Source organism: Notechis scutatus, chromosome 2 (genome assembly GCF_049901735.1).
Source record: "Notechis scutatus isolate UNSWTSFEM ecotype Mainland chromosome 2, rNotScu1.2, whole genome shotgun sequence".
Classification (NCBI taxonomy): domain Eukaryota; kingdom Metazoa; phylum Chordata; class Lepidosauria; order Squamata; family Elapidae; genus Notechis; species Notechis scutatus.
Window position 1 is genome coordinate 89,484,480 of NC_142010.1, and position 25,955 is coordinate 89,510,434.

General features: G+C 38.8%; 1 protein-coding gene and 1 long non-coding RNA gene across 2 annotated transcripts; one reads left to right on the forward strand and one right to left on the reverse strand.

Moving 5' to 3' along the window:
- LOC148132126 (uncharacterized) lies at positions 1-25,488 on the reverse strand. Its single transcript, XR_015747614.1, has 2 exons — positions 25,175-25,488; positions 1-522 (listed from the first exon to the last, which is right to left on the reverse strand). It is a non-coding gene; the product is annotated as an uncharacterized LOC148132126 (long non-coding RNA).
- On the forward strand, positions 6,390-22,056 carry BOD1 (biorientation of chromosomes in cell division 1). Its single transcript, XM_026688114.2, has 4 exons — positions 6,390-6,811; positions 13,979-14,103; positions 18,918-19,117; positions 20,364-22,056. Exons 1-3 carry the CDS (start codon positions 6,620-6,622, stop codon positions 19,114-19,116), a joined length of 516 nt encoding a protein of 171 aa, XP_026543899.1. The 5' UTR covers positions 6,390-6,619; the 3' UTR covers position 19,117; positions 20,364-22,056.
- Positions 25,489-25,955: the final 467 nt, after the last annotated feature.

Here is a 25,955-nt window from a genome sequence, read left to right on the forward strand (position 1 = left end):
TAAAGTCTAAATACTATTGCTATTAATATTTATTTGGCTCATTGTTAATGCTTCTCTGTACTTTGCATAACATTGTTTATCCTGAAAAGCATGATCAGTAGTATAAATGCATGTAAGTTGATTGTGCCATCAAATCAATGTTGATTCAACAGTTGTTTTTTTCAGGACAATCATCCTCAACCTGGTCCTTCAGGTCTTCCAACAATGCACCTATCAACATTGTAACTGAGTCCACCCAGTTGATGCTGTTCGTCATCTTTTCTTTTCTTCCGCCTTTCCCAGCATTATGGTTTTCTCCAGAGATCTGGGTTCTCCGAATAATGTATCCAAAGTATGATAATCTGAGCTTAATCTTCTGTGCCTAAAGGGAAAACTCTGGGGTGATTTATTCAATGATCCATTTGTTGGTTTTCTTGGCTGTCAGTGGTATTCTCAGCAATCTTATTCAGCACTAAAGTTCAAAAGTGTCAATACTCTTTTTATCCTGCTTCTTCAAAGTCCAAGGCATATGCGTAGAATTGCCTAAAAGACAAAAGGAAGCACATTGGCTTTTGTGTGGCTTTGAATACTGTAGCCCCTTCCCCCAACTGTAAAATGTTTCTCTACACTGCTGAAATTAGGATTACAAGAGAAAAAGCTTTGTCAACTGCAACGCCTTGGTGCCCTCTCATGGCCAGTTTATTGATCACACTTTGCAGTATAATTGACATTATACTGAATCTAAAAAGTGTCCTCAAATGGCCATATTTATTAGCTGGGGAAATATTAGTTATAATCCAACACATCTGAGAGGCACCAAACTGGGAAAAAGTGGTTTAAACTGAGGGACCAAACTGGGAAAAAGTGGTTTAAACTGAGGGAAAATAACAATCAATCAGTAGAAGTCCCCAGTTCAAACTGAACACATAAACTGTCAAGACAAGTCCTTCCAACTACCTTTGTTTATTTGTTTATCTTTTTGAAGCTGAGGTGGATAAATAAAAATTGGAAATAGTGTAGCAAAAGATGAAAAAGAAAATAGTTCAACCAATGCCACACAGGGATATTATTCAAAGCTTTATGTTAGATGCATTAAGACGTCAATGGAAGATTGTACATCCATCTGTCTGGCACAGCTATCCCAGGATAGACATTAGAACAGATTGTGCTGACCCAGAAATCACTTTCATACCAGTAGATAACCAGGATTCCAAACAGGAAATCTTTTTATATTGTTGAGTTCAGCTTACATCAGGGGTCCCCAAACTTGGCAACTTTAAGACTTGTGGACCAGCTGGCTGGAGAATTCTGGGAGCTGAAATCTACAAGTCTTAAAGTTGCCAAGTTTCGAGACCTCTGGCTTAGATGCATCTTATGTGGTAATAATGAAGTGAATAAGTAAATAGAAACTGTGTTCTGCTTCAATCCAAGCCACTAATGAAATATCTGGTATTAAGGGCAGGGGCTTCTTTGTCACGTTCTTGGCATAAATGTAATAAAATCATATTATTAATCAGTGGTAGGTAGATCAGTGCAAAGTATAAAAATTAGAAAACCTAAAAACTGATATTTGCAAATGATACACATAGTATATTGTATATATCCAACATGGGTGGCTAGTCTTTGATTAACTCTATTGTAAGAAGTGAAAACATAGGTTAATTGAATAAAGCATAGTTAGCCATGGGTATAATAGAATATGATAAAATAGTCATGGTTCTGGAAAAAAAAGGTAACATCATGAATACTGTGACATTCCAAAATAAATCATAAGTAGTTTTCAAAACCACCAAAAATCTCTTTTGGTAGAAACCATCAATGAGCAAACCCCATTTTGGATAACAGGTCAGTCTTTGTTTATCAGGAATGGAATCAAAATTGTAGTATTCATCTATGTTTATATCTGGGACTTTTTACATACAGTGGGGTTCTCTGTAGCTAAAAATCCAGGCTATGTCCTAGGTAAAGTATCCATTTTTCCTAAGAATTTGTGGGATTTTCTTTTCTTTTTTGTGCCTTCAGATCAGAGGTGGCATTCAGCAGATTTTGACCAGTTCTGGAGAACCAGTGGTGGAAATTTTGAGTAGTTTAGAGGACCAGCAAATACCACCTCTAACTGGAGATTTTACTGTATCCTTCCCCTGCCATGCCCACCAAGCCACGCCCACAGAACCGGGAGTAAAAAAAATTGAATCCCACCATTGCTTCAGATCAAAGAGTTTTTGACTCTTGGTGAATGGCTGAACAAGCCACTGTAGTTTCCTTGAAAGGATTATTAGGTGGTTTGCCACTGCCTCCTTTTTTAGGGCTGAGAATTCTTGATCCAAGGTAACCCAACTAGCTTTCTGCCCAAGCAGGACTAGGACTCATTGTCTCCCAGTTTCTAGCCTGGGTCTTAACCACTGTATCAAACTGGTTATCTCATGGGATTTACTTTCACACAAATCTGTCTGCAATTCCATGGGGCACTTAATGGGAATTTTATCAAACTTCCAACAACATATTTTTCAATTATCATGAAAAAGCCACCAAGTATCAAAGCTTTCCCATGCCTGCCTGCAATAAATTGTGTTAATTTGCTCAGCGATAATTTTTCCCTCATTCATTTTTTGGGTGGTTGGAACCTAGATTGGTACCTTTAAGAAATGTTATTAGAGAATACAATGCACTGGTAGTATCCCTTCTAGAGAGACATGGCAGGCTGGACACATGAAGCAGCTTAACTGCTATTTTGTTAATGCCTCTCCATGGTATCTTCCTCCCAAATGATTGCTAATTGGATTTTAGTCATATTTTATTTATTTATTTTATTTTATTTATTTGATTTGTCAATTGCTTATAAGATAATAGGTATAAGTATATACATAGTTATGAATACATGAAATGGGTACATATAAGAAAAATAAGAGAAACAATAGGACAGGGACGGTAGGCACGTTGGTGCGCTTATGCACGCCCCCTACAGACCTCTTAGGAAAGGGGTGAGGTCAATAGTAGACAGTCTAAAGTTAAAGTTTTTGGGGTTTGGGGAAGAAACCACAGAGTCAGGTAGAGTATTCCAGACATTGACCACTGTGTTGCTGAAGTCGTATTTCCTGCAATCAAGTTTGGTGCGATTAACCCTGAGTTTGTATCTATTGTTTGCTCTTGTGTTGTTATGGTTGAAGCTGAAGTATTCATTTACAGGTAGGACATTACAATGTATGATTTTATATACTATACTTAGATCGGACCGAAGGTGGCGTAGTTGTAGGTTTTCTAGGTCTAGAATTTCGAGTCTGGTGGCATAAGGTATTCTACAATGAGTAGAGGAGTGGAGAACTCTTCTTGTGAAATATTTCTGGACTTTCTCAACTGTGCTAATATCAGATACGTAATGTGGGTTCCAGACTGATAAGCTGTATTCGAGTATTGGTCTAGCAAATGTTTTGTATGCTCTAATTAGTAGTGTGATATTACCAGAGAAAAAGCTACATAGGATTAGGTTAACAAGTCTTAATGCCTTTTTGGCTATGTAGTTACAGTGGGCTCTAGCACTTAGATCATTAGAGATGAGTATTCCAAGGTCCTTTACAGAGCTTGGATCATCAACAAGATCTTGACTATTCAGCTTGTATTTTATTTTCTGATTTTCTTTTTGCCAATATGTAAGACAGAGCATTTATTTGTTGAGATTTGAAGTTGCCATTTGTTTGACCATTCTGATACATAGTCAAGATCTTTTTGAAGGGTAGCAGTATTGTCTGTGGTATTGAACAGCTTTACATCATCAGCAAAGAGAACGCAGTTGCTCTTGATATGATCACAGAGGTCATTTATGTAGAGTATGAAGAGAGTTGGTCCTAGAACACTGCCTTGGCAGACACCACTATTGACAGGTACAGAATTTGATAGGACACTCCCAATTTTGACCATTTGTTGTCTGTTTGACAGGAATGCTTCTATGCAGTTATGCAGTTGTCCAGAGATACCATAAGATTTTAGTTTTAGGAGTAGTTTGTTGTGTACCACTGAATCAAAGGCTTTACAGAAGTCTATGTAGATTGCGTCTATTGCTTTGCCCTGATTGAGTTGCAGTGTAAGAGTTGCAGATTACAGGATAGTTTTTTCCTGAAACCAAATTGTTTATTGGAGAGTAGGTTGTTTGTCTCTAAGTGGAGGATAATGGATTGGTTAAGAATTGATTCCATGACTTTACAGGTGACGCAGCAAAAGGAGATTGGTCTGTAATTTTCAACTAGGCTGGGGTCTCCCTTTTTGAAGATGGGGATGACCGTGGCTTGTGACCATAGGTTAGGCAAGGAGCTGGTCCTGAAATATTTTTCAAAGATTATGCTTAGAGGTTCAGCTATGGCAGTGGATAGCTTTTTTAAGAAGTAGGCACATATTCCATCTGGTCCAATAGATAGAGATGGTTTTAGATTGCATAGTGCTTTTTCAACATTGTCTTCTGTAAAATCGATATGTATTAGATCATTGTAGTTGTCTGTGGTTCGGCTAGGAAATACTGGGCATGATCCATTGCTGTTTACAAATACTGAGCCGAAGAATGTGTTAAAGATGTTGACTTTAATAGTGTCATCGTTGCAGTCTTTACCATTAGGTCCTATCAGGGGTGGGATGGACCTTGAGTCTTTTAGTTTGTTGTTTACAAAATTGTAAAAAGTGCAGGTGGAATTGGTGCATAGAAGGTTTTCCTCTTGTTTAATGTGATAATTGGTGCATTCAGTCTTTATCTGGTGGCATAAATTTTTGTATCAGCTTTTGAAATCGGCAATGTGACCAGATTTGTTTTTCCGCCAGAGTGATCTCTTTTTGGATTGAAGTTTCCTTATTGTTATGGGTATGGGTTTCCTTATTGTTATGGGTATGGGTGTTGTTGTTGTTTTGGGAGTTGTTGTTGGTACATATAGTTTGATGACTCTTTTGACTTCAAGTAAAAATATGTTGTAATGGTCTTCAACTGTATTGCATCCAGTGAATAGAAATTGCCAATCAAGATATGAGAGATCGTTGTCTATAAGATCATAGTTGCCTTTTTTGAAGTTATAATTGGGGATTACGTCATTGTGATGATTTTTGTGTGGGCATATGTTGAGACAAAAGTCAATCATATTGTGGTCACTGCTGGAAAAGGGTTCTTTAGTTTGTATACCGTAAATTAAATTCAAACTATTGCAGAAGATGAGATCGAGGCAGTTATTTAGTCTAGTGTTGTTGGTTACTAGTTGTCCAGTCCCAGATTTGTAACAGCATTGTAGAAGGTTGCGTATATGGGTTCAGTTGTACATTCATTTAGGGTCCAGTCAATATGAGGTAGATTGACGTCACCAAGAAAGATAAAAGCGTGTGGGCAGGATGCTGCCCATGTTAGTAGTGTATTTAGCTTGTTTACATGTTCGATGTCATAATCAGGTGCCCTGTAACATAGCAAGAATCGAAATGTGATATTTAAGGATAGTTCACAGATGATGGTCTCAGGAAGAGCAAGCTCCTGGGTAACTTGGATGTTTTTTAGATGTAAGGACTTTTTATAGACGATAGCAACACCACCTCCTCTACAAATTTCACGATCTGATCGGTAAACATGATAGTCTCTTACTGTGGTAATATTGCTCTGGGCATACGTGTACAATATGTGAAAGAGTGCAAGAATGATTCTTCTGTCCACCGACTCATTCAAGGGAGTGTTACACATTTTGGGTGTGCTAATATATGCTGTTGTGAGTGCTAATATGTGTGGCCTACTAATGACCACATAAGCTGCTATAGCTTGGGGTTGCTTCAACTCATTCAACAAAATAAGAGCACCGCTATCTGCAGAATAATAATTTTATTAATAAAATGTGAATTATTGTGAAAAATCAGCAAGTGTTGGGAGAGAGGGAGGACAACTACCTGACTCTGTGGTTTCTCCCCCAAACCCCAAAAACTTTAACCTTAGACTGTCCACTATTGACCTCCCCCCTTTCCTAAGAGGTCTGTAGGGGGCATACATAAGCGCACCAACATGCCTACCGTCCCTGTCCTATTGTTTCTTTTTTTATTCGTTTCCATTTCATGTATTCATAACCATGTTTATACTTATATCTGTTATCTAATACTTGCTTGACAAATAAATAAATAAAACAATAAGCGCTGCAGATGTCTACAGTTAGTTCTAGTAATGGATTACAATTCCCATTATCCTGGTATCATTCCTCTATCTAAGGGGATGGTGGCAGTCATGGTTTAACACAACTGGATGACGGCTGCTCTTCTAAATGTGGTGGGACTCGAGCTTTACAAACCTACTTCTCTGCCTCCCCGAAGCCACGAAGCTCTTCCCCCAGGCTGTATCAACACAAACACCCCTCCCCTTTCTAACCAGACCTGCTCCTACAATACCCAGCATCCCCGCGCTTTTCCCTGCCGCCGGGTTGGAAACGTAATAAACACGCGCCATGGTCGCCTTTTCCTTGACGCGTCTGCGTGTCCCAACCTGCGGCGGGAAACCGTGATGCAGAATGCCTGCGACCGCCGCGTGAACGGCGCCAACAGCTGCTGCTGTTCCCACTTGTGTTGTGGCTGCGGCCGCGGCGTTACCTCCTGCCGGGAGTAGAAAGGCAACGCGGCCCCGGGGACCCGGGCGGGGAGAGGGATGGCGGAGCCCGGCGGGACATCCTCAGGCGCGGGCGGGGCTGGTGGGAATTCCTCGGGGCCAGGCGGGACCGACCCGGCCTCGCTGCCCCCCGGCGACGCGCAGCTCATTGCCCTCATCGTGGGCCAGCTCAAGAGCCGCGGCCTCTTCGACGCTTTTCGCCGGGACTGCCTGGCCGACGTCGATACTAAGGTACACCTCTGCTGCCATTGCAGGGAGCTTAATAACCCCCTCCGGTAATTAGGGGGAAGGGGAGGGAGTCTCTGTTTTGGGGTATTCAGAAAACTTGGAAACACACAATGGGGTATTTATTCCCAACCAGGGAGAGGTCATTGTTTTGCTCCAGGGCGGAAGAAAATGGGAACGATAGCGACTTGTGTGTCTAATCACACGTGGCCAATAAAGAATTCTAATTCTTGAATCTTCCCGTGTTTTCTTGCCCTTTCCACCCGTTTCTTCTCATTCCTCCCCAGACAGCAAATCCAGTTGTTCTTTTGGCCCCGGGCTGCCCATCCAGAAGGAGCCCCGTTCAATAGACTTGGGGCTGTGCTACTACGCACGGCGATCCGGATTTGGAGGGAAAACGGGGATAAAAGGGCACTCCAGTGTTGTCTCTGCCAGTAACAAGTTTTTACCTGGGCTCCTTTGTTGATTTGAATGTGGGCATCGTTTCTCCTCCCTATCGGGACTGATCGCCCCACAGCCATATGTTTTTCAACTAGAACTAATCTAGATGGGGTGCTTGTAAATGAGCAATAAAATAAAACTGTTAAGTCCATTGGGAAGATGAGCTTTTGTCCTCTTTCATGGTGGGACTCAGATTCTTTCAGTATAAGTCACTGGTGAGACTTAAAATAGGAGACATTGAGAACCAGTGTTCTGGATGTGAGAAATTACTGGACTTTGTGTCATATTAAGGAGCAAGAAAATACTACATTAAATTTTAGGTATTAAATTATAATTTCCATAGCCTGGTTGTCATGTAGGATCAGACATCTATCTTAGTGTTCTTTCTGTGCAGTGTAAATTTCAGTACAGAAGTCACTGTCTCTAGTCTGTAATGAAGAACTGAAACTGCTAATTTTGTTGGTAAAAGTTAAACTGCCTATGCACATTCTTGCTTGCCGTTTATACTGTAATGTGGATGGTGAAAGATACAATTTTGTAAAGTTGTCCTCTTATTGTAAGCAGCCAAATAAGTTACTGTGTATTTAAGTCAATGCATAAGTCCTGGGCTCATAGTTATTTAATTAGATTAGTTTGTATGTTGCCAAATCCAAATAGATTCAAGGCAACTATGGAACATAGAAACATAGAAAACTGATAGCAGAAAAAGACCCAATGGTCCATTGAATCTGCAGTTTGGTGGGGGGGGGGGTTGTTTGTGTTTTTATTTTATTATTAGTTTATTAATTTTATTTGATAGACAAGTATTTATCCAAGCATGTTTAAACTCAGTTACTGATTATTGGCCCACTACCTCTGCTGGAAGTTGGTTCAAAGATTCCTCTACTCTTTCTGTGAAGAAATTCTGTCTAACCATGAGGAATGGCAGCATAATAAAACATCCACTTAAGGAACTTAATAAACGTATGCAAAAGAAATAGACAACAAAATCCCAGTATCTAGGAGTAACATCTAACATTTAAAATGTCCATAATAAATAATACCACCAACCAAGATGATTATGAAAGTTTTTCCCATTTTTACTACTTTCTGGAAAACCCGCATTCGTAAATTATTGTTATAGGTATAAACAATTGTTTAAGCATTGTTATAGGTATAAATAACTTTGGGGTTGGGTTCTTTTGGGGGGAAACGGTTGGTATTATAAGTTGCTCCTTAGCCAAAGTGTGTAGACGTTTTGAAAGATGTTTAACAAGCTATGATGTTTTTAACAGCAGTTTCATGAGGAGAGTGCAAGGGACATGATATTCTGTATTCAACACCCCAACCCTTACTGGGTTAATACAATTGAACAACAGTTGTATCCCTAAATAGTGCTGTCTAAAACCCCAAAGAGAGATGGACCAATGATTTAAGTTATACTGTATAACATAGCAAGCTAATATACTTGAGCTGGAACATTTTGGTTTCAAAGACCCTCATTAAGCCTACGTCAGATTAATGTAATCAATAGGACATTGTTAAAGAATCTACTTTAAATCCTTGCACTGGCTGCTTATCCACTACCTGATCCCCATTACAAGCTCCTTATTTTCCCTTCTAAGCCATTCCAGTAGTAGCTGTATTATGACCATTTGACAGCCATCTGCTCTTTCAGAATCAATTTTGTCTTGTGAAGGCTTTCACTTTTAAGAATTTAGACAATGTTTCCTTACAAGTCCTCATCAGCTGTGATCTTGGTCAAAACCCAGTTTAGGAAAGCTATGTATGTTTGCTGAAAGTTAATATCCATTACAAAACACATGAACACAAATAAACAATACATATTTTATTAAAACTGTACTGATCAGTAAAATAAAAACATATTGAAAATTTAGTTATGGTCAGATGACAAAACGTGAAGATAGCGCACATTAGGACATCTCATTCAGTTACAGTGCCCAGATCATGAGACTCTAAAAGGAGACCATATATACCCAATAATAGCCCAACCAAATATATGCCTTAAATATATTAGTATTTATATACTAATATTCATATTCTGCAGCAGTGGCTGCCAACTGATGGGCCGCAGACCACTGGTGGTCTGCGAGAAAATTTTGGTGGTCCACAGAGAAATGTCCCCTCCAAAGCACCCCCCCCCCCAAGCAATTAATCCAGGTTGTGCAGGAACACAAGGCTGTGCCGCCCACAAGGTCCGCCCACCCACTGGCCCATACCCTTCGGCCAAGCGCAAACCTGGAGTAGAGCCACGCAATCTGCAACTGGAAGGTAAGACCAACGGTGGGGAGGGAAATCCGCCCCGGGGTGGTTTGCTGATGTTGGTGGGAAAGTCAGTCCCATATTCCAGAGCTGCAATAATCACAGGATTGGCCTGTGCACTGGCCTGCCATAGATGAGCTGCTCCAGGATGACCAAAGGGCCAGTCTTGTGACTACGGCAGCTCTGGAATATGGGACTGGCCCGTGATGGGGTTGGAAATCTCCGCTGTAGGGGTTGGCACCTGTAATGTGCAAATTTGTGTGTGGTACAACATGCAAAAAGCACAGCCCTCGCCAGCCAGGGGTAATGGTGCTGTTGCAGCAAGAGGGAGCTGGCGGCACAAGTGGGCTGAAGCAGTTCCTCAATGGCCACGGGCTGTAGGGATGGCCTGGGGCAGGAAAGGTACCAGCTAGTGGTGGTGGGAGGAGGCGGTGTGGGTAAGTCTGCGCTCACCATCCAATTCAGAGGCCCGGAATGTGGCGGCGGTGGTGGTGTCAGTTTTGTCATCCCTCTCGGCGCTCTGCTAAGGGTGGGGCGCAGCGCAACGGCCAGGTGCCCAGAGCCTCTTCCACTTTCTCCAACCTGGGCTCGCTGCTGGTGGGTGGGTGCCTCCTCAGGAGATACCCTCGCCCCATGGGGAAAGGCCAGCACATATGCGCTCCGGGAAGAGGCTTCGAGGGCCTGGAGGGAGGGACCCTTCTCTGCTTGGAAGCGGCAGGAGAAACCTGGAGCTTAACCTCAGGGAGTCCTCTTGTGTGGAGGCTGAAGGGGAGGGATGTTGCCTGGTTATTAGGAGCCCATCTTCTTTGGTGCTCTTTTGGTCTGACCTTCTGACCTTAGCTGCCGGCTTGTTGTGGGACCAACAAGAACTCCGGGTTGGTTGAGCTGAGCGCCTTGGAAGCCCCATAGTTTGCCTCGTCACTTTCTGCAGGCGAGAGCTCGAGCTTTTCTGGGCTCAACACCCCCTCCGACCCCTCCAGGCCCCGAAGCCTCTCCCCAGAGCAGGAGCATGCTGGGCTCTCCCCACAGGGCGAGGGCATCTCCCGAGGAGGCACCCACCCACCAGCAGTGAGCCCAGGTCAGAAGAAGAGGAAGGGGCTCCAGGCGCCTGGCCATTGCGCTGCACCTTACCCTTAGCAGAGCAGAGCACCGAGGGGGACGAAAAAACTGACTATGATGCCAACGCCCCATTCCAGGCCTCTGAACTGAATGGTGAGCACAGACTTGCGCATTCTGCTGCCTCCCATCACCACCAGCCGGTACTTTTCCTGCCCCAGGCCATCCCTACAGCCCGTGGCCATCGAGGAACCAATTCAGCCCACCTGTACCGCTAGCCCCTTCTTGCTACAACAGCACCATTACCTCGTCCTGGCCGGCAAGGGCTGCGTTGCTTTTTTGCACATTGCACCACCCACAAATTTGCACATTACAGGTGCCAGCCCCTACGGTGGAGATATCCAACCCCATCATGGGCCAGTCCCATATTCCAGAGCTGTAGTCACAAGACTGGCCCTTTGGTCATCATATTCCAGTAGTCACAAGACTGGCCCTTTGGTCATCCTGGAGCAGCTCATCCATGGCAGGCCAGTCCTGTGACTACTGCAGCTCTGGAATATGGGACCAACTTTCCCACCAACATCAGCAAGCCACCGTCAGTCAAAATTCATATTAGTGGTCCGCGGGGTTTAAAATTATGAGTTTGGTGGTCCCTGAGGTCCAAAAGTTTGGCGACCCCTATTCTACAGTGCATGACTCTAGAACATATACTAATCAGAGTGCATGATTGTGATATGGTAATGTTTCTGATCAATTTAAACAAAAGATTAGGTATGATTAACCCAAAACATCCATTGAAAAATGATTCCTTTTTCTGATAAACAAATTGTCCTAAAGAAAGCACTGGGTTTAATGTGCTATGTCAGTGATTCCCAATGTGTTTTAAGAAGGAAAAAAGAAAAGCATAAGTATATTCTAAGGATGTAAATTAGCAGAAAGGATTAGTAAAGAATTAAAAGAGATAAGGAATAAAATGTAAATATTATATAAGTAGATAGCATATACATTAGTGTGCATATTTGATAAAATCCATGTGCAATTAATAAAACTTGACAGACTATCAGAGATTGTAAAAACTGGAGGGAATTGCATGACAGTATTAGTCCCCAATATAATAGGACCATGATGGCAAACCTATGGCAGGCATGCCGGAAGTGGCACACAGAGCCACTTCTGCCGGCACTCAAGTGGTCGCCCAAAAGAGCCCCACTGTGCATGCACGCGCACCCCTGCCAACCAGCTGATTGTCGGATATCTGCCGCGCATGCACGGGGGGAGACGCACACGTGGGAGATGTGTTCGCATGTGCAGAGGTGTGCAGGGGGGGTGAGGGAAGTCGCACATGCATTGCATCATGGGTGCAGACGAGCACACACACTTTTGGCACGCAACACGGAAAAGGTTAGCCATCATTGTAATAGGATATGCTTGAGGTTTAAACCTGGTTACGTTGACATGAGTCCTTTGTACATTTACTGTCACAGGTCTGAGCTACCAACTATGGGAAATAAAAGGAAAAGGTATATAAAACAAAATAGCCCAAAAGAGTGGGGAAAGTTGATGTAAGCCAAGCTAGTAAAAAGAAAAGATAATAGCTTTCTAGATAACCAAAGGTAAAGCATTGAGCAGAAGAAGAATAAAACACCTATCAAAGATAGAAGGATTTAATGTAAGCTAAAAGATCAAATACAAGGTCTCAGATTTGTTTCATACTGACCCAATATTATATAATGATTGAATATATATTGTATCATGAGAGGCTTAAAATCAGATGAACAGATTGAACGTAAGCTTTATCAAAAACAGATAATTCAATCTCTGAAACCTTCTAACAACACAATCTCTAGTCTCATGATGAACAGTACACAATTGTTTTTATCCTATATTCTATTTCTAGTATATATAATACTGTCTCCAATTTCTGCTACAAGTCTTCCCTTCATGGAGTTGAGTCTCATTTCCTTGTAACTACATTTTGTAAACACACTAATAACACAAATAATATACATAATATTTTTTTAACTCCAGGTGCAAACAGCAATATCATTGATAAAACAGCAAACAGCAATATCATTGATAAAACTGTAAAATAAATATTCATCACCTTGTCATTAAATGGCTAGTTTAGATAGGAGTTTAAAAGATTCTATACAGTATCAGTTCAATAGAATATCATATTCTGAATTCATGACAATTTTTGGCGAATGATATTTTATTCCATTTGCCCAACATGGTCAGTCCATATTTTGTACTTTCAACAATTATTGTTCAATAAGTACAATATCACTTCTAAATGTAGAAATTCAGAAAATATATTTAATGAACAAATAGGCTCTTTCAGGATCAAATTATATAGAAAGTTTATAATCATAAGTTCTCTTCTATCAGCATTACGTAAAAGTTAGCAGATTAGAAGATGCTCAAAATTTGTTAAATTGTGTTATGTATTAAAGTTTGTATACTTGAAACTAATCATGTATTTTTAAATATAAAACCATTGTCATACTTTTATAAATGAATATTAGAACAATCTTTAAATTTGGGGCAGTTGTGCTGGCTGGCGATGATAGAGACTGAAATCCAGCCATATCTAGAATTTGCATTCCTGGTCTAAAGTTCTTTAGATATATAATTTTCAAAAGACAATAGTGTATGCTTTATTTTCCTCTATGTATCCTTTCTTTCTCTAATAAGCCATACAAACTCTTTCTACTTTCAAGTGGTCTAATGCCCCCTTTGCTAATAATATTTTATCTAAAGAAGCTTTACTGTTCTACTATTTCTTCTTGCCAAATGGCAAGCATTGCTGTCTTTCTTCTACTTATTTATAGAAGGATCTTTTGAATTGTATCAGGGAATATTTTGGGAGCCTTTACCAAAAATCCTACTTGACAAGCATTTATATAAATCAATACAGAAGTACTATATCAGGGAAAAGGGTGCTTCAGAGCAAATGGAGGCATGAATTTAACACCCAGCTGCAACCCTTCAAACCCTTTAAGACCTTTGCCATAATTGGGTGGCTGTCTTCTGCAGTGCAAAGAGCTTGTTTTAAGAGCAGAAACTGACAGGGCTACCTTAGGAGCCTTACAAACTGAAGTATCTTTTTTTCCTTCAGAGCTAAAGCACTGCATCATCTTATTTGAAGAATATTCTTTGTGTGTGCTGTTCCAAAAGAATGGATGTACGGCATGCTCTTGACAAGCAGAATGTGCCTTAGGAGGCATTCCTGTTTGCTTCCATGCTTTCCCCTGCTTGTTTCATTTTCTTATGTTTCAGTTTGCTATTAGGCTTTGTTTTGTTTTTCTTTTAGAACTGCTTGTCAAAAGTTTGCCCAGGATAAATTTTTACCCCAGGGAGGGCTTTATAAGAAACCCATCAAGTTTGTTGTATTCATTATGCAATTTTGTTTAGCCAGCTTATCAGAATTTGAGACAGAAAGTGGATAACTTTGTATCTACCCACCTGGATAAGCAAGAATGGAACCCAGCAATGAACAAAAACCAACTCCGGAATGGGCTCAGACAAAGTGTGATTCAGTAAGTAGAAGGTACTAAATATAAAAATCATTGAGGATAAATAAACCCTTATATTTGGATAAGAATTAGAAGAATACTTCCTGGTGGTTTGTAATCCTTCATCTATATATGTTTTACCTATTGAGATATTATTTGGGCATCTTTGCAGTTTGGCAGATAGCCTGTGTAGATATTTTGATGTGGTGCAGCTATTTGTGCAGCCAATTGGATATGGGTTTTCTGCCCTGTAAATTTCATTAAAAATACCTGCCTTTTCATAGGTTCATGCTATAGTCATATAGAATCAGGAAAACAGCTTGTTTCAGTTAAGGAGAGATCACAGAGTTTAAATGGAAATCCCCGTATACTTTGTTGGATTTTCAGAGAAAGCCTGAACATACAGTATATGCAATATATTGTATAAATGTAATATGATGGGCCATCTGAGCATTCTTACAGGACTCGTGTTTCTAGAACAAGCGACCACATAATGGAGGATTATAAGCAACCCTTCCTTTGAGGAGAAAACAGCATATTGATAATTTGCAGTGTTTTAAATCTCATTCTCTTTTATTACTTCCAATCCCAAATAAGATTCAATAGTTCTATCAGCTTAAAATTGTATGGTGTACTTTTGTCCAGCAGAGTGCAGTGGTAACATACTTTTTGTACGGTTTCCTGAATAGTTATTGCAGTTAATTAGTTTACACAGCACAGCATGTGTTCTTTTGTATATATATAGAGAGAATATCCACTAGTTTCATTATATCCTGTGGTTTAAGTAAAATTAGATTTTGAATGCCTCCTGTAACTTTTTAATTTTACTATAGTAAATTATTCAAGAGAAATGAGAGGAACGGATCTTTTGTTTGAAGCATGCAGTGAAGAGGAAATAATGGATTACAGTCTGTTGCCATACATGTGCTAAAATGTATATGTATTTAGTAGCAGATATTTAAAAACATAGCCAAGAAAGAAAAAAAGAAACAGAATAAAAACTGAAATAAAGTAGAAAAGAGATATAAAAGTTATACAAAACTGAATAAAAATTCAAAGTAACGTAAGATTAGTATTGCATATGAAAATCTCTTGTATCAGTTTAAGACTTTAAAACCATTATGGAATGAAGCCAATGTTCATTGATTTAAAAAGTGATCAGAGTAATAAGAATCATAAATAACTATTAACCAAAATATTTAACATCCAAATTGTATATTTATCAAGCTAAAACCAATATAAAAAACCTATGTTAAGAAAAACCTAAACTTCAGATGTAGGTCATATCCATATGTAGAATTATAATCCACAAATGTTTTTTGAGATAAATTACATTATGTATCAAATTTATTTTTCAAATATAAGATTATTTTTTAAAAGATGAGTACTCCCATAGCTTAATTTGCCATTCTTCTATATGTGATCTCTGGTAAAAGGCATAAAGAATCTTGGCAGCTGTAGGATAAAAGTTTGGTAATAAGGGGTTTATGGGGTATTCAGGGAGGAGTAGCACCTCTGGTGTAGGGGCTTGGTAAGTTTGGTAAGGTAAAAGTTTGGTAATGTTTAATGAAAACAATTGACAGAAAAGATAATTCTGCCTTTAAAGATACTTCATTCTGTAATATATCATCTTTCAGAATTGTTGAGCTTTACAACAATGCCACAGGTGGAAAAGTATTATCTGACCTAATTGTTGCATTTCCAGAATTTTTTAGAAAATGTGCCAATCTTGGCATTCTTCACTAGAGTAATATACCAGTGGTAAAACTTACTGTGTTATTTTTCTCTATGTGTAACATTCATTTGTCTTCCATTTACAGTTGTTGCATAACAGTTGTATAGTTTAAATTCTTTATTCATTTAATCATATCATTTGTTCAGTTTCTAAGTAATGAGTCCAATAGATGTTCTGAAATAGGTTTTTCACATATTGTCATAACTCTAACCATTTGCCTTGTTTCTATAATTCCCTTTGAATTAAGTTGCTTATTTGGAGGTATTGAAAATAATAAAGAGAATCTGACCATTCTGAAGAAAGAATTTTGAAAGATTTAGCCTTTGGGTTTTTATAAGAAGTGTCTTGCAACCTGTAAAATTACTACACTTATCAAATTTTTATTTTCTTGGAAATTTAACATTGACATAAAGAATAATAAGTCTGACCTGATTCTTTTTCTGTGTCTAAATATGCTATAAGTGCCATAATAATGAGTGGTGAACTTCAAAAGTCATATTGATCAAGTGCTGTTTTAAATTCTAACATTCAGACTCTCAGAAGGCAAAGGACTTAAGGCTCTGACTGGCAATTTTAAAAATGAATATTTTATTCATTTATATCTAAATGTCTATGGAGTTTCTCAGTCATCTAGGTCATGATTGTCCCAGAGGTGCTTTTTCAAAAGGCAACTGGACTTTCCTTGTTTTTCTTGAAGATGTTTTGCTTCTCATCCAAGAAGCTTCTTCAGTTCCCACATTTATTTATTTATATATATATATTCCTCCTTTATTATTTTACAGACAGAAGACCACAATTTACTTGGACATAGACAATATAGGGTTTGTGGATAATGTTATTTATTCATCTAATGTTGTTTCAGTCACAAAATACTAACAACTTCAGTTATGCTCAGATTGAAAGTCTGTGTAACCCAAAACAGTCATAAAAATATCCTCTGCAAAATAGATTGAAACTTGTATAATACATGCTGCTGAAATTTCTTTTTTAAAAAATTAAGGGAAAGTGCCACCTCAAACATGTTACTGGCATGTAATCCCTTTGGAACACCTTAATTGGTGAAACCCACATCGGCCCTATTTAAATGAGCCCTTAAAACCTGGACCCTAGGTTAAAGCAATACATGTTTAATGGTCATGGACATTCTTCTTTTGGTGAGGTAATTCTTGTTTTTACTCTTTTGTTTTTTACTGTATATTTTGTAGGTTACCCAGAGACATTGGGGCTGTTTATAAATTCAATTGAAAAATTAACAAATGTGGAAGCAATGAAATTAGCTTTCTCTAGGAAAAAGGCATTTAGCATGTTAACTGAAAATCATTTCTAGGGGCAACAGTGAGAAGAGCTTCAATTCACAAAATAAAGTAAAGCTGTTACCAGATTGTAATGTTTAATATGACAGAAAGAACATGTTAAATCCATGACTGAAAAATAGTCTTATCTATTGGCATATTTAATGTTAATTTAATGTTGGTGCGAATTAAAGGACATTAATTTTGCCCTAGCTTCATGTGCTATACTTTCAAATACAGTCCCCATTGAACCCACCTTGCAGTATAGCAAGTCCTTCAGGCCTCATTTGTATGAAATAAGATGTGGGTGTTTTATATAAATAGAGCAGGAGCACACACTGAGTTCAAAATATAATTCAGTTTAGTTTATTAACTGTTGTATGGCTTAATCAAGGTAGGGCAAAGACTACTAAGCATTTCTCTCGATTTTTTTATGGACAGAAAGACACAATATAAACAGATCTACTAATTGTTTGCAACACCAATCAATACTTGTTATAACAAATTTATTCCAAGATGCATTTTGTAAGCCATCTTTATGTTGTAGATATAATCAGTTTGGGAAATTAATTTTTAATCTGAGGCAAACCTTGATGTAATAGAATAAATGCTAAGAAGAAAACAGCATCTGTCTCACTAATTCATAGCTTTGCTTGTTCTATGATTGTGGATATCCTTTTTCTTGTTTCTTGGGTCAAAAATATACACCACATAATCTTAATCCCCTCCTTTTTCACTTAATAAGTTTGCCTCAGAAATAAGATAAATATAATATCATCAATTGAATTCTGCCAGTGCTAATCTTGTGGATACTCAGAGCACCTAGTGATGGTTTCTAGGTATAATTCTGCTCCTGCTGAAAACTTGCCAACTATAATAGCAATATTGCAGCCTTTATCTGCATTGCATAGAGCTACCCTTGCAGTTCAAGGCATGGCTCACCAAGTAGGAGGTAGAAAAGCATTTGAGCAGATCGAAGTTCATGCCAGATTAGACCTGCCCTTCTGAAAGGCTGAGTGTCAAAGAATACTGATCCTCTTAAGTGCCCACGTAGGCTCAAAATAGCAGGTACTGTTAGTTTTCTGCCCAGGAGGTAGGGTCACATTAGGTTTGCATTTGCGTTCCCAAATGCTATTCAGTGTCTCTGTTTTTGCTTCCTAGCTTGTTGCAGACATGACTTAACCCAACCAGACAGCTGATTCCCTGCTCTCTTTATCCAGCCCAGCCTTGAAGCAATGTCACTTCTTGGATTTTGACACACTGTTCTCAAAAAAGTTCTTTGTCATGTGTTGCAAGTGTTTGTTTTTGTCTTGTGAAAAAAGGTCTCATATGTCTAGACTTGGCAGAGGTCAAGAGCAGTTGACAGTGGTAGAGCCTGGGGTGAAGGCCACCTTTCTCTCCTTCTCTTATACCAGCCAAAAAGGTCACTTCCCTCACCCCCACCCCCACCTATCTCTACCAATGGGTGTGCTTCACCCCCCGCTTTGTGTGAAGGCATGTTTTTATTTGTTTTTATTTGCATCCCACAATCATCCTAATGGAACTCTGGACCACAATACTTTTTAAGTGGTTGTGTGACCACATATCTGTTGTCCAGTTTGCAAGCACCCTCAAAAGTGCAGGTTCACAGCCATCTGGGTTTTCTTTACAAAAGGTGGGGTGCTTCTCCCATGTAAATGCTACCAAGAATACTGTCATCCTTACCACTGTGAGGCTAATTGCAGTTGACATGATGGCTCCAGAGAGCTCTAGGTGGGGGCTGCAGAGAAGATCTTTGACAGAAGCTGAATGGCTCTTTGTCTTTGCCCCAGGTCAGGGATGCTGGAAGCTGGAGTGGACAGAATTATTTCTCAGGTGGTGGATCCAAAACTTAACCACATCTTCAGGCCACAGATAGAGAAGGCAATTCATGATTTCCTGGCTGCACAGAAGAAAGAGGAGTCGGTGCCAGCTCCTCCTCCCCCAGAACCTGAGAGTCAGAATCCTTCTCCACCCCAAGATGCCTCGTAAGGTCTGGTATTGCTGCACGTCTTTCTTTGCACACATTTGTAATCCTTTTGTGAGCCACTCGTGTATATTAAATAGCCAAAAGACAGTACTTGATTGTCAGGTCAGTGCCAAAATTACTGCAAAAGTAGCAACAAGCTGTGATTTCAAAGTCTATATTTGTCATTAAAAGGACTGCAGTATTGTACTTGGTCCTCTCTGTTAGTAATAGCACATTTTTTAACCAGGTGAGGCAGCAATTTGGTTATTGAGTAGCTACTCAAAGATGCCAGAAGAATTGCAGCTGAAATTATCCTTGAGTAAAGGCTTAATTATTAAGACTCCATTAATCTTGAAAAAAGAAAAAAAAAGTGGACCAGTCATTAAAAATGTGAAGAATGACAGATTCATGTATAGAGTGCTGTTTCAGCTGAGCCTCAGTTATCTTAACTAACCAAACTGATACAGTCAATAGCTATCTCCCAAGTAGCTCTCATCTTGCAAGACATTGACAGGTTTTGCAGACTCCAGATAGAGCATCCCAATGTTGGTAAATACTAACCATTTCTATGAGGTGCTTCAGATAACACAACTTGCCATTCTGAATAGTTGTTATCATGATGTTAAGAGATTTAGGAAACCTCTTTTAGAACCTAGAGAACTAGCTCTACAGTCCCTATTTTCAGCAAAGGTCCAACTTGCTCAAAGATAGGAATAGGAAATTGGCCTTTTGGTTTTTGAGCTTCTGTTCTTCACCAGAATCATGAGTTGCAACCCTGTAGGCTGCATCATAGAGAAAATCCGGCCTCTACCTGCAGAGGGCTTTCTCTGTTTTCACACGTGGTGTGCATATAAAGTTTAGGACATACCCCTCCCCTTACTTAGACATAGAACAAGAATAGATTCCCTTTTAAAGCTACACCTCAAGGCATTGGAAAGCACAAGGTTTTGTTGCTTCTAGAATTCTTTTAAAAGTAAGTCAAATGGTGAAGAAACTCCACTTCTCAGTGTATAAAATAACTCTGTATTTTAGTCATTTGTCAAGAGAAAATGCAGTTGCCAAACCCTGATACAACATTGAGGGCACACTCCTTAATCTTTGTTCTGTTATCACAGCGTTTTAATTAGTGCATCAATTTTACCATTGATAAACCAAGTAACCAGGTTTATGTTGAATTTAGAGCCTTTTTGTTTCACTATTAATTACGTTGAAGTAGCAGCTGGCTTAATGACAGTACAGCAAAACTGATTTTTATCTTTTCCTTTTGCAGTGCATTTCTGGATTTAAGGTGGCTACAGTTTCAAAACCCAGGCTGACAATTTGGCAACGGGCTACATATCTGCAGGAATACAGATTGTCAGCTATTATCAACTGCGATTGAGGAACAGGGTTGGCAAAAGTCACCAGTGGTTTCTGTTTGGTATGGAGGGATCAGCTAGATGTGGAAGAGTATTGCTATATGCTGAAGTAGCATCTGTTTTGCTATTTCTGTGTTTGGGGAATGGCATCTTTTTAAGGAGCCACAATAGGGGGAAAGGGTTTCGGGTGTGATGTTAGTGGATTTGGTATTGGGAAATGTAGCAACAGGAAAGGGTACATTTTTCAGTATGCTTGGTTTTCTTAGAGGCCACTGTGTCAGAATTACCCAGAAGGCTAGGTAATTGAGCAGTGAGCATGCAAGTATAAAGCAGTTCAATTTACTAGAAAATGATTCTTGGGTCTAGATCACTATTGAATTTAAGTAATACCTCACTTGCAGTGCCTATCCAAGTCTCTTTCAACCACAAGGATTTTTCATAATTGGCTTTTTACCAGTGTCCAAAGCAAAGTCTGTGCCAGATTTCTGGAGGTGATGTCTTTTATACCTTGATGCTCAGATCCCTTACAGTCTGATCAAAGGAATTGGCATGGAACAAGAAATGGCTTCTTCTGGGGGCTTTACAGTAGGAGACGGTTGTCTCGTTTGTGACATTCTTCAGGTGCCTGTTCAAAGCTGCTTAGAGAGCCTCAAAAACTCTCTGATGGACATTTGTGTGCAAATATTTGACAAGCAAATATCTGAACACTTTTAATAATAAAATGTTAGAAAAAATCTCAGTTGTGGAAGTGTTTTTATATATGGATATCTATCACAATGAACTGATGTTTCTGCTCAGTGGTATTTGTTGTCCATTTCTAATGATTTGTTAGGAATTTGAGAGGATGAGAAGGCTTCGGAAATTGAATGTTCTGATCATATTATGCTTCCAAAGAGCAGTCTCTTAACACTAGTTAAATAAACTAGTTTAATGCAATATCAGGCCAATTTGTTAGGGACTATTTGTATTGTTCTTACTCTACAATAAGTATTTGTAATGTTTTATTTCACTTTCCATATTTTACATGCAAAAAATAATACTAGTTCTATAATTGCTAACATTGTAGCCTAAACTTATGTTCATTCTAAATTTATTCTTCAAATTATAATAGAGGTACAGTAGAATTTTAGCTTTTCTTAAAAAATCCATTATCTCCAAATAATTTGTAGAATATATTTTTTTCCGCTTTGAATATATTGAATTTATCAACTTCTACTGAGGAATAACAAGCTAACATATCTCCAAACAAGTAGAGATGATGTCACAGCCATGACTCTGGGAAACAGGTGAGTAGGCTGATCCCACAAAACCTCCCTGGAAAAGAAAAAGAAAAGCAATTACCCATTTGTGCTCCGGATGACTGCTTCTCACAAGGAGACCATGGGACAGCTGCTTCCCATGAGTTTAAGCCCAAGGAGATCAAACTCAACATCATCATCAAACTCAACAGTGGTGGAGTCTTTTTAAGAACACTGGATTTAACCTCTTTTGAATCACTTTTGGAAATTAACTATTTAACTATCTTAAAACTAATAGGGAACTTCAAAATGACAAGTTAGCAAAATCATCTGGTGTGCTTACCTTCATTGCAGAATAAAAGAAAAATTAACCATAAATCTAAGATTTAAAGAATTTGAAATAAACAACAAAAAGCTAAATAAGCATTTAACACAAAGTTATAAATTAATTAAGGGACACACAAATCTGGAATATAGTGCTTTTGTTATAAGATTTTGGAAATAATTATATATAAATAGTTAACACCTTTGTGGGAACCAAATTGTTTAAAGTCATAACAGAAATTTGAGACTTTGTGATTTCAGAAATTGGACACTAGAGGGGACTAAAGATTCCAGATAGAAAAGGAAAAAGTGGGAAAAGCCAAAAGAGAAAAACCTGCCTTTTCTTTTAGGCCAATATCAGTGCTGTTTTTATGGTTTCTGTTTATTTAATTTTTATTTCATTGCTAGGCATCCTTAATCTTTTGAAAATTCTGTAGTGACTGATTCTAAAATTGTCATTTTTAGCCTCCAGAAAGCTGTCTGAAATGTGTTAGGAAGATTTCTGTGAGTGCTATCCTGATAATCTTTTTGTTGTGGGGTCCTTAGTGGTCTCTGAGCTTGGTTGTTTTCTTGCAGAAGTTTCATTATCAAACTAGGTAACATCATCAGTATTAGAAGGAAGTGGGATTTGCTCTTATTTTTATATATTAGTGGCTTAGCCTATCAGTGTTGTAGGGAGTGGTCTTGGTGATTCCTTGATTAAATTATTGTATACTGTAAGCCTGTTAGTCTGAGTTGTTAGTTGATTGAGGTATTGTTTATAGAATAATAAAGAATGAAGACTGGTCGTGTCTTCTGATATGTGTGTATGTCTCGTACATATCAGAAGACAACACAAGACCATTTTTATAGGCACTTGAGGTAACATATATAACATTTCTTGTTCATAGTATTTATGACAAAAGGATAGATAGCGCAGATGCTAACTAAAACTTAAAAGGCTTGGAAGATTTGTCTCTTAGTTTGAGATCAGCCACAATCCCAGAATAGGGGTCAGGGATGTGGTTATTATTATCTGGAGGATTCTTGTGGCTTTGCAAATAATGGATATTAGGTGGCATTAGTAAACTTGGGGATCATTTGGGATTGCTTCAGAGAGGGCTTTACAGAGGAGACTGTAAAGCACTGTGAAGCGATATATAAGTTTAAGTGCTATTGCTATTCAGTTATGTCAGCTTCCCCACCAGATTTGTTCAAATTTGACCGGATTAATGGTGGAGTTTCCTAGTATTATGATGTTGGGACACTTCAAAATTGCCTTTTCTGGATGCAGAGTGAGAGGTGATTTAGGAATGTATGCTGGCAACCATAAATGTAATCCAGATTATTGAGGGCCTAATGCACAGCAGAGATCTCTAGAATTGTTTTTTTTTTTATATTGGGATTGTGGTAAGATCATTTGGATATGGGGAAAATTAGGATCAGTCCCTTGTCATAATCAGATTACTTTTAGATGGCTTTGAAGTTCTCCACAGCCATCTCCCATTTATTCCAAAGAGGTAAGACCTATTAGTTTATTCTACCCAAGTGCACTTATTGAGCGGGAGTTTGAGATTTATTCTGAGACTGTAATAGAGTTTGGCTGAGATGTTAGTCACTAGTTGAAAAAAAGGGATACCTAGACGGCCACTGCTTGAAAAAGCTGGTAGCTGCTATAGCTTGGAGGGCTTTTGTATATATCCTTCTTAGGTGCTGATTATGCATGCTTCTAGACTGAGGCGCTATTCACCATTCCTTATGCCCTGGTCACCATCTATCTGGATTATTGTCGGTGCTTTCTAGTAAGATTGGTCTTGAAGATCATTTGAAATTTGCAAGTGATCTTGCAAGCAGAGTACATAATTCTGGGGGTGCCTCAATATTCCCATGTAGCTTCTATATTGTGAGCTGCGTTGGGCTTCTGGATCCAATTGAAGTTACTGGTGTATCGCCTGTAAAGCCCTTCATGGCACAAGGTTGGATAATTTGCAAGACTGCCTGTCTCCAATTATTTCTGCAATTCCATGAGATCTGACAGGGTGACCATTCTCCAGGGGTCTTTCATTAAACATTGTCCTCTGATGGGAATCCAGAAGTATGCCTTCTCTGTCACAGCACCTGCCCTATGCAACAGCATACCCTCTGAGATTCAGATGGTCCTGAACCTGTTGGCCTTTTGTAAAGTGTTGAAGACTAGTTCTTCTGGACAGTGAGCTAGACTGTCTGTCTGTCTTTGGTGATGTAATTTTATATCTTAGAGTCATCCTGAGCTTGATGTGTTTGTTTTTTTTATTTACAGTTATTTTAAGGTATAGTGTCAAGTGGGCAGTCAAAGTAACTGAAGTAATAGTTAATAATTAATGCTAATTCCTCAGGCAGCCTTAGTCTATTGTATAAGTATTCTGATACTTATTCTGATGCTGCATCAAACAGCTCTTTTAATTGCGATTTCTTTTTTTTTAAAACCTGCAACTTCTAGGAAAAGTTGGTCCTTGGGTGGATTTTGTATTAAGTCAAAAATAAGCATAAATTCATGAAATTTTCAGGGAAAATAAGTGTCTCTAAATAATACAAAAATGCATAAATTTGCACAATTAATATGAATAACCTTAAAGCTATTCTCTCAAGTTTTCCAGGGTTGTTGATAACTTGCACTATGATAACATTGCAGTCTTATGCTGATCCTAGTGTCTTTCCCAAATTACTCTCTCTAATTGTATTGCTCAAGTTAAGATAGATGGGAGATGTAGTCCAGCGCTTGGGAAGGTTGAGAAAAGATGTTCTAGAAAATAAAATATGTTGATTATCTAGATGGTGACAGCCGTGAATGAAAACCTCCAAGACAATATAGTGATTTCCTTTAGGTCATGAATTTTAAGCTTTCTTCAATTTAACATTTCAAAGATATTAAACAGCCAGTGACGCATGTCAATGCCCCTATATTTGCAAAGATCAGTTCTCATGACAAACCTGAGTTTTAACTAAGCCGGTACCTACTATATCTGTTGATATTTTTCTGAACACCTAGTAAATTCTTTGTCCTAGTTTAATTTGGGTGGCCAAGGGTATTCTTAAAAACAAAATTTACGTTGGAAATTGTCTCTTTCTTAGAGAAAGGCCTGTGACACTTGGATAGTAGATGTTATCCTTAAGCATCTAGGAGTAGCAGAGAAAAAACTCACCAATGTGCCTCCTAGTAAAGATGTGGCATCGGGTGAATTGAGTCATACTGACAATGGCCGCTGCTTCTTCATAGTGCTAGTGCCAGCAACATCCTCTCAAAATCCCCCAAAATGGTTCAGAACGATTTAGTCCTTAGTCCTGCCATGAGCTAAGTAAGTTAATTTGAGGAAGGTTTGAAAGATTTCTGCTGGACTTTGTTGTTTTTATATTTTTGAAGGAAGCAGCATTTGCTCGGCCTTCAAAGGAAATTGTAACAAGAGAAGCAGAGGTATCGATGGATTGCAGTCAAAGCAAGCAAGAAAGTAAACACAATGATACAATCAAAGCACTGCCTGTTCTTTTATGTGCATTGCACAATATCTCATGGGAAGCTACCCAATGAAACATTGATCTTGTCTGCTTGTCTTTGACAAAAAGTCTAAATTTAAAATGACCAAGCAGAAACACTATAGTTTGTCCACTCAAATGATGTAACTCAGGAAGAAATAGATAGTGTCCAAGAAGCAAGATATTTCAGATGATGTGGCTCATAGGATCAAGTGGACTGCTTCTTAGAAGACTTCATAGGTTTTAATTGAATTGGTTCCTGTTTCTTGGAGCAGTCATTTAATACCTTGAATGTGCTCTCTTGGAAGAGTGTGCTAGTGCCATTAATAGGCCTCAGGAAATTGTTGCATTTTTTCATCTGATACATTTATAATGTGAAAGAGCTTAAAAGATTTTCTGCCTTCTCAACTTTCTCCTGTCATGGTCATATATACTAGCCTGCTTAGTCATGAG

Coding starts and splice junctions, on each gene's coding strand:
- BOD1 (XM_026688114.2), top strand. CDS start 6,620: ATGGCGGAGCCCGGCGGGACATCCTCAGGCGCGGGCGGGGCTGGTGGG. Junction 6,812..13,978: donor TGGCCGACGTCGATACTAAG/GTACACCTCTGC, acceptor AATTTTGTTTAG/CCAGCTTATCAGAATTTGAG. Junction 14,104..18,917: donor CTCAGACAAAGTGTGATTCA/GTAAGTAGAAGG, acceptor TCTTTGCCCCAG/GTCAGGGATGCTGGAAGCTG.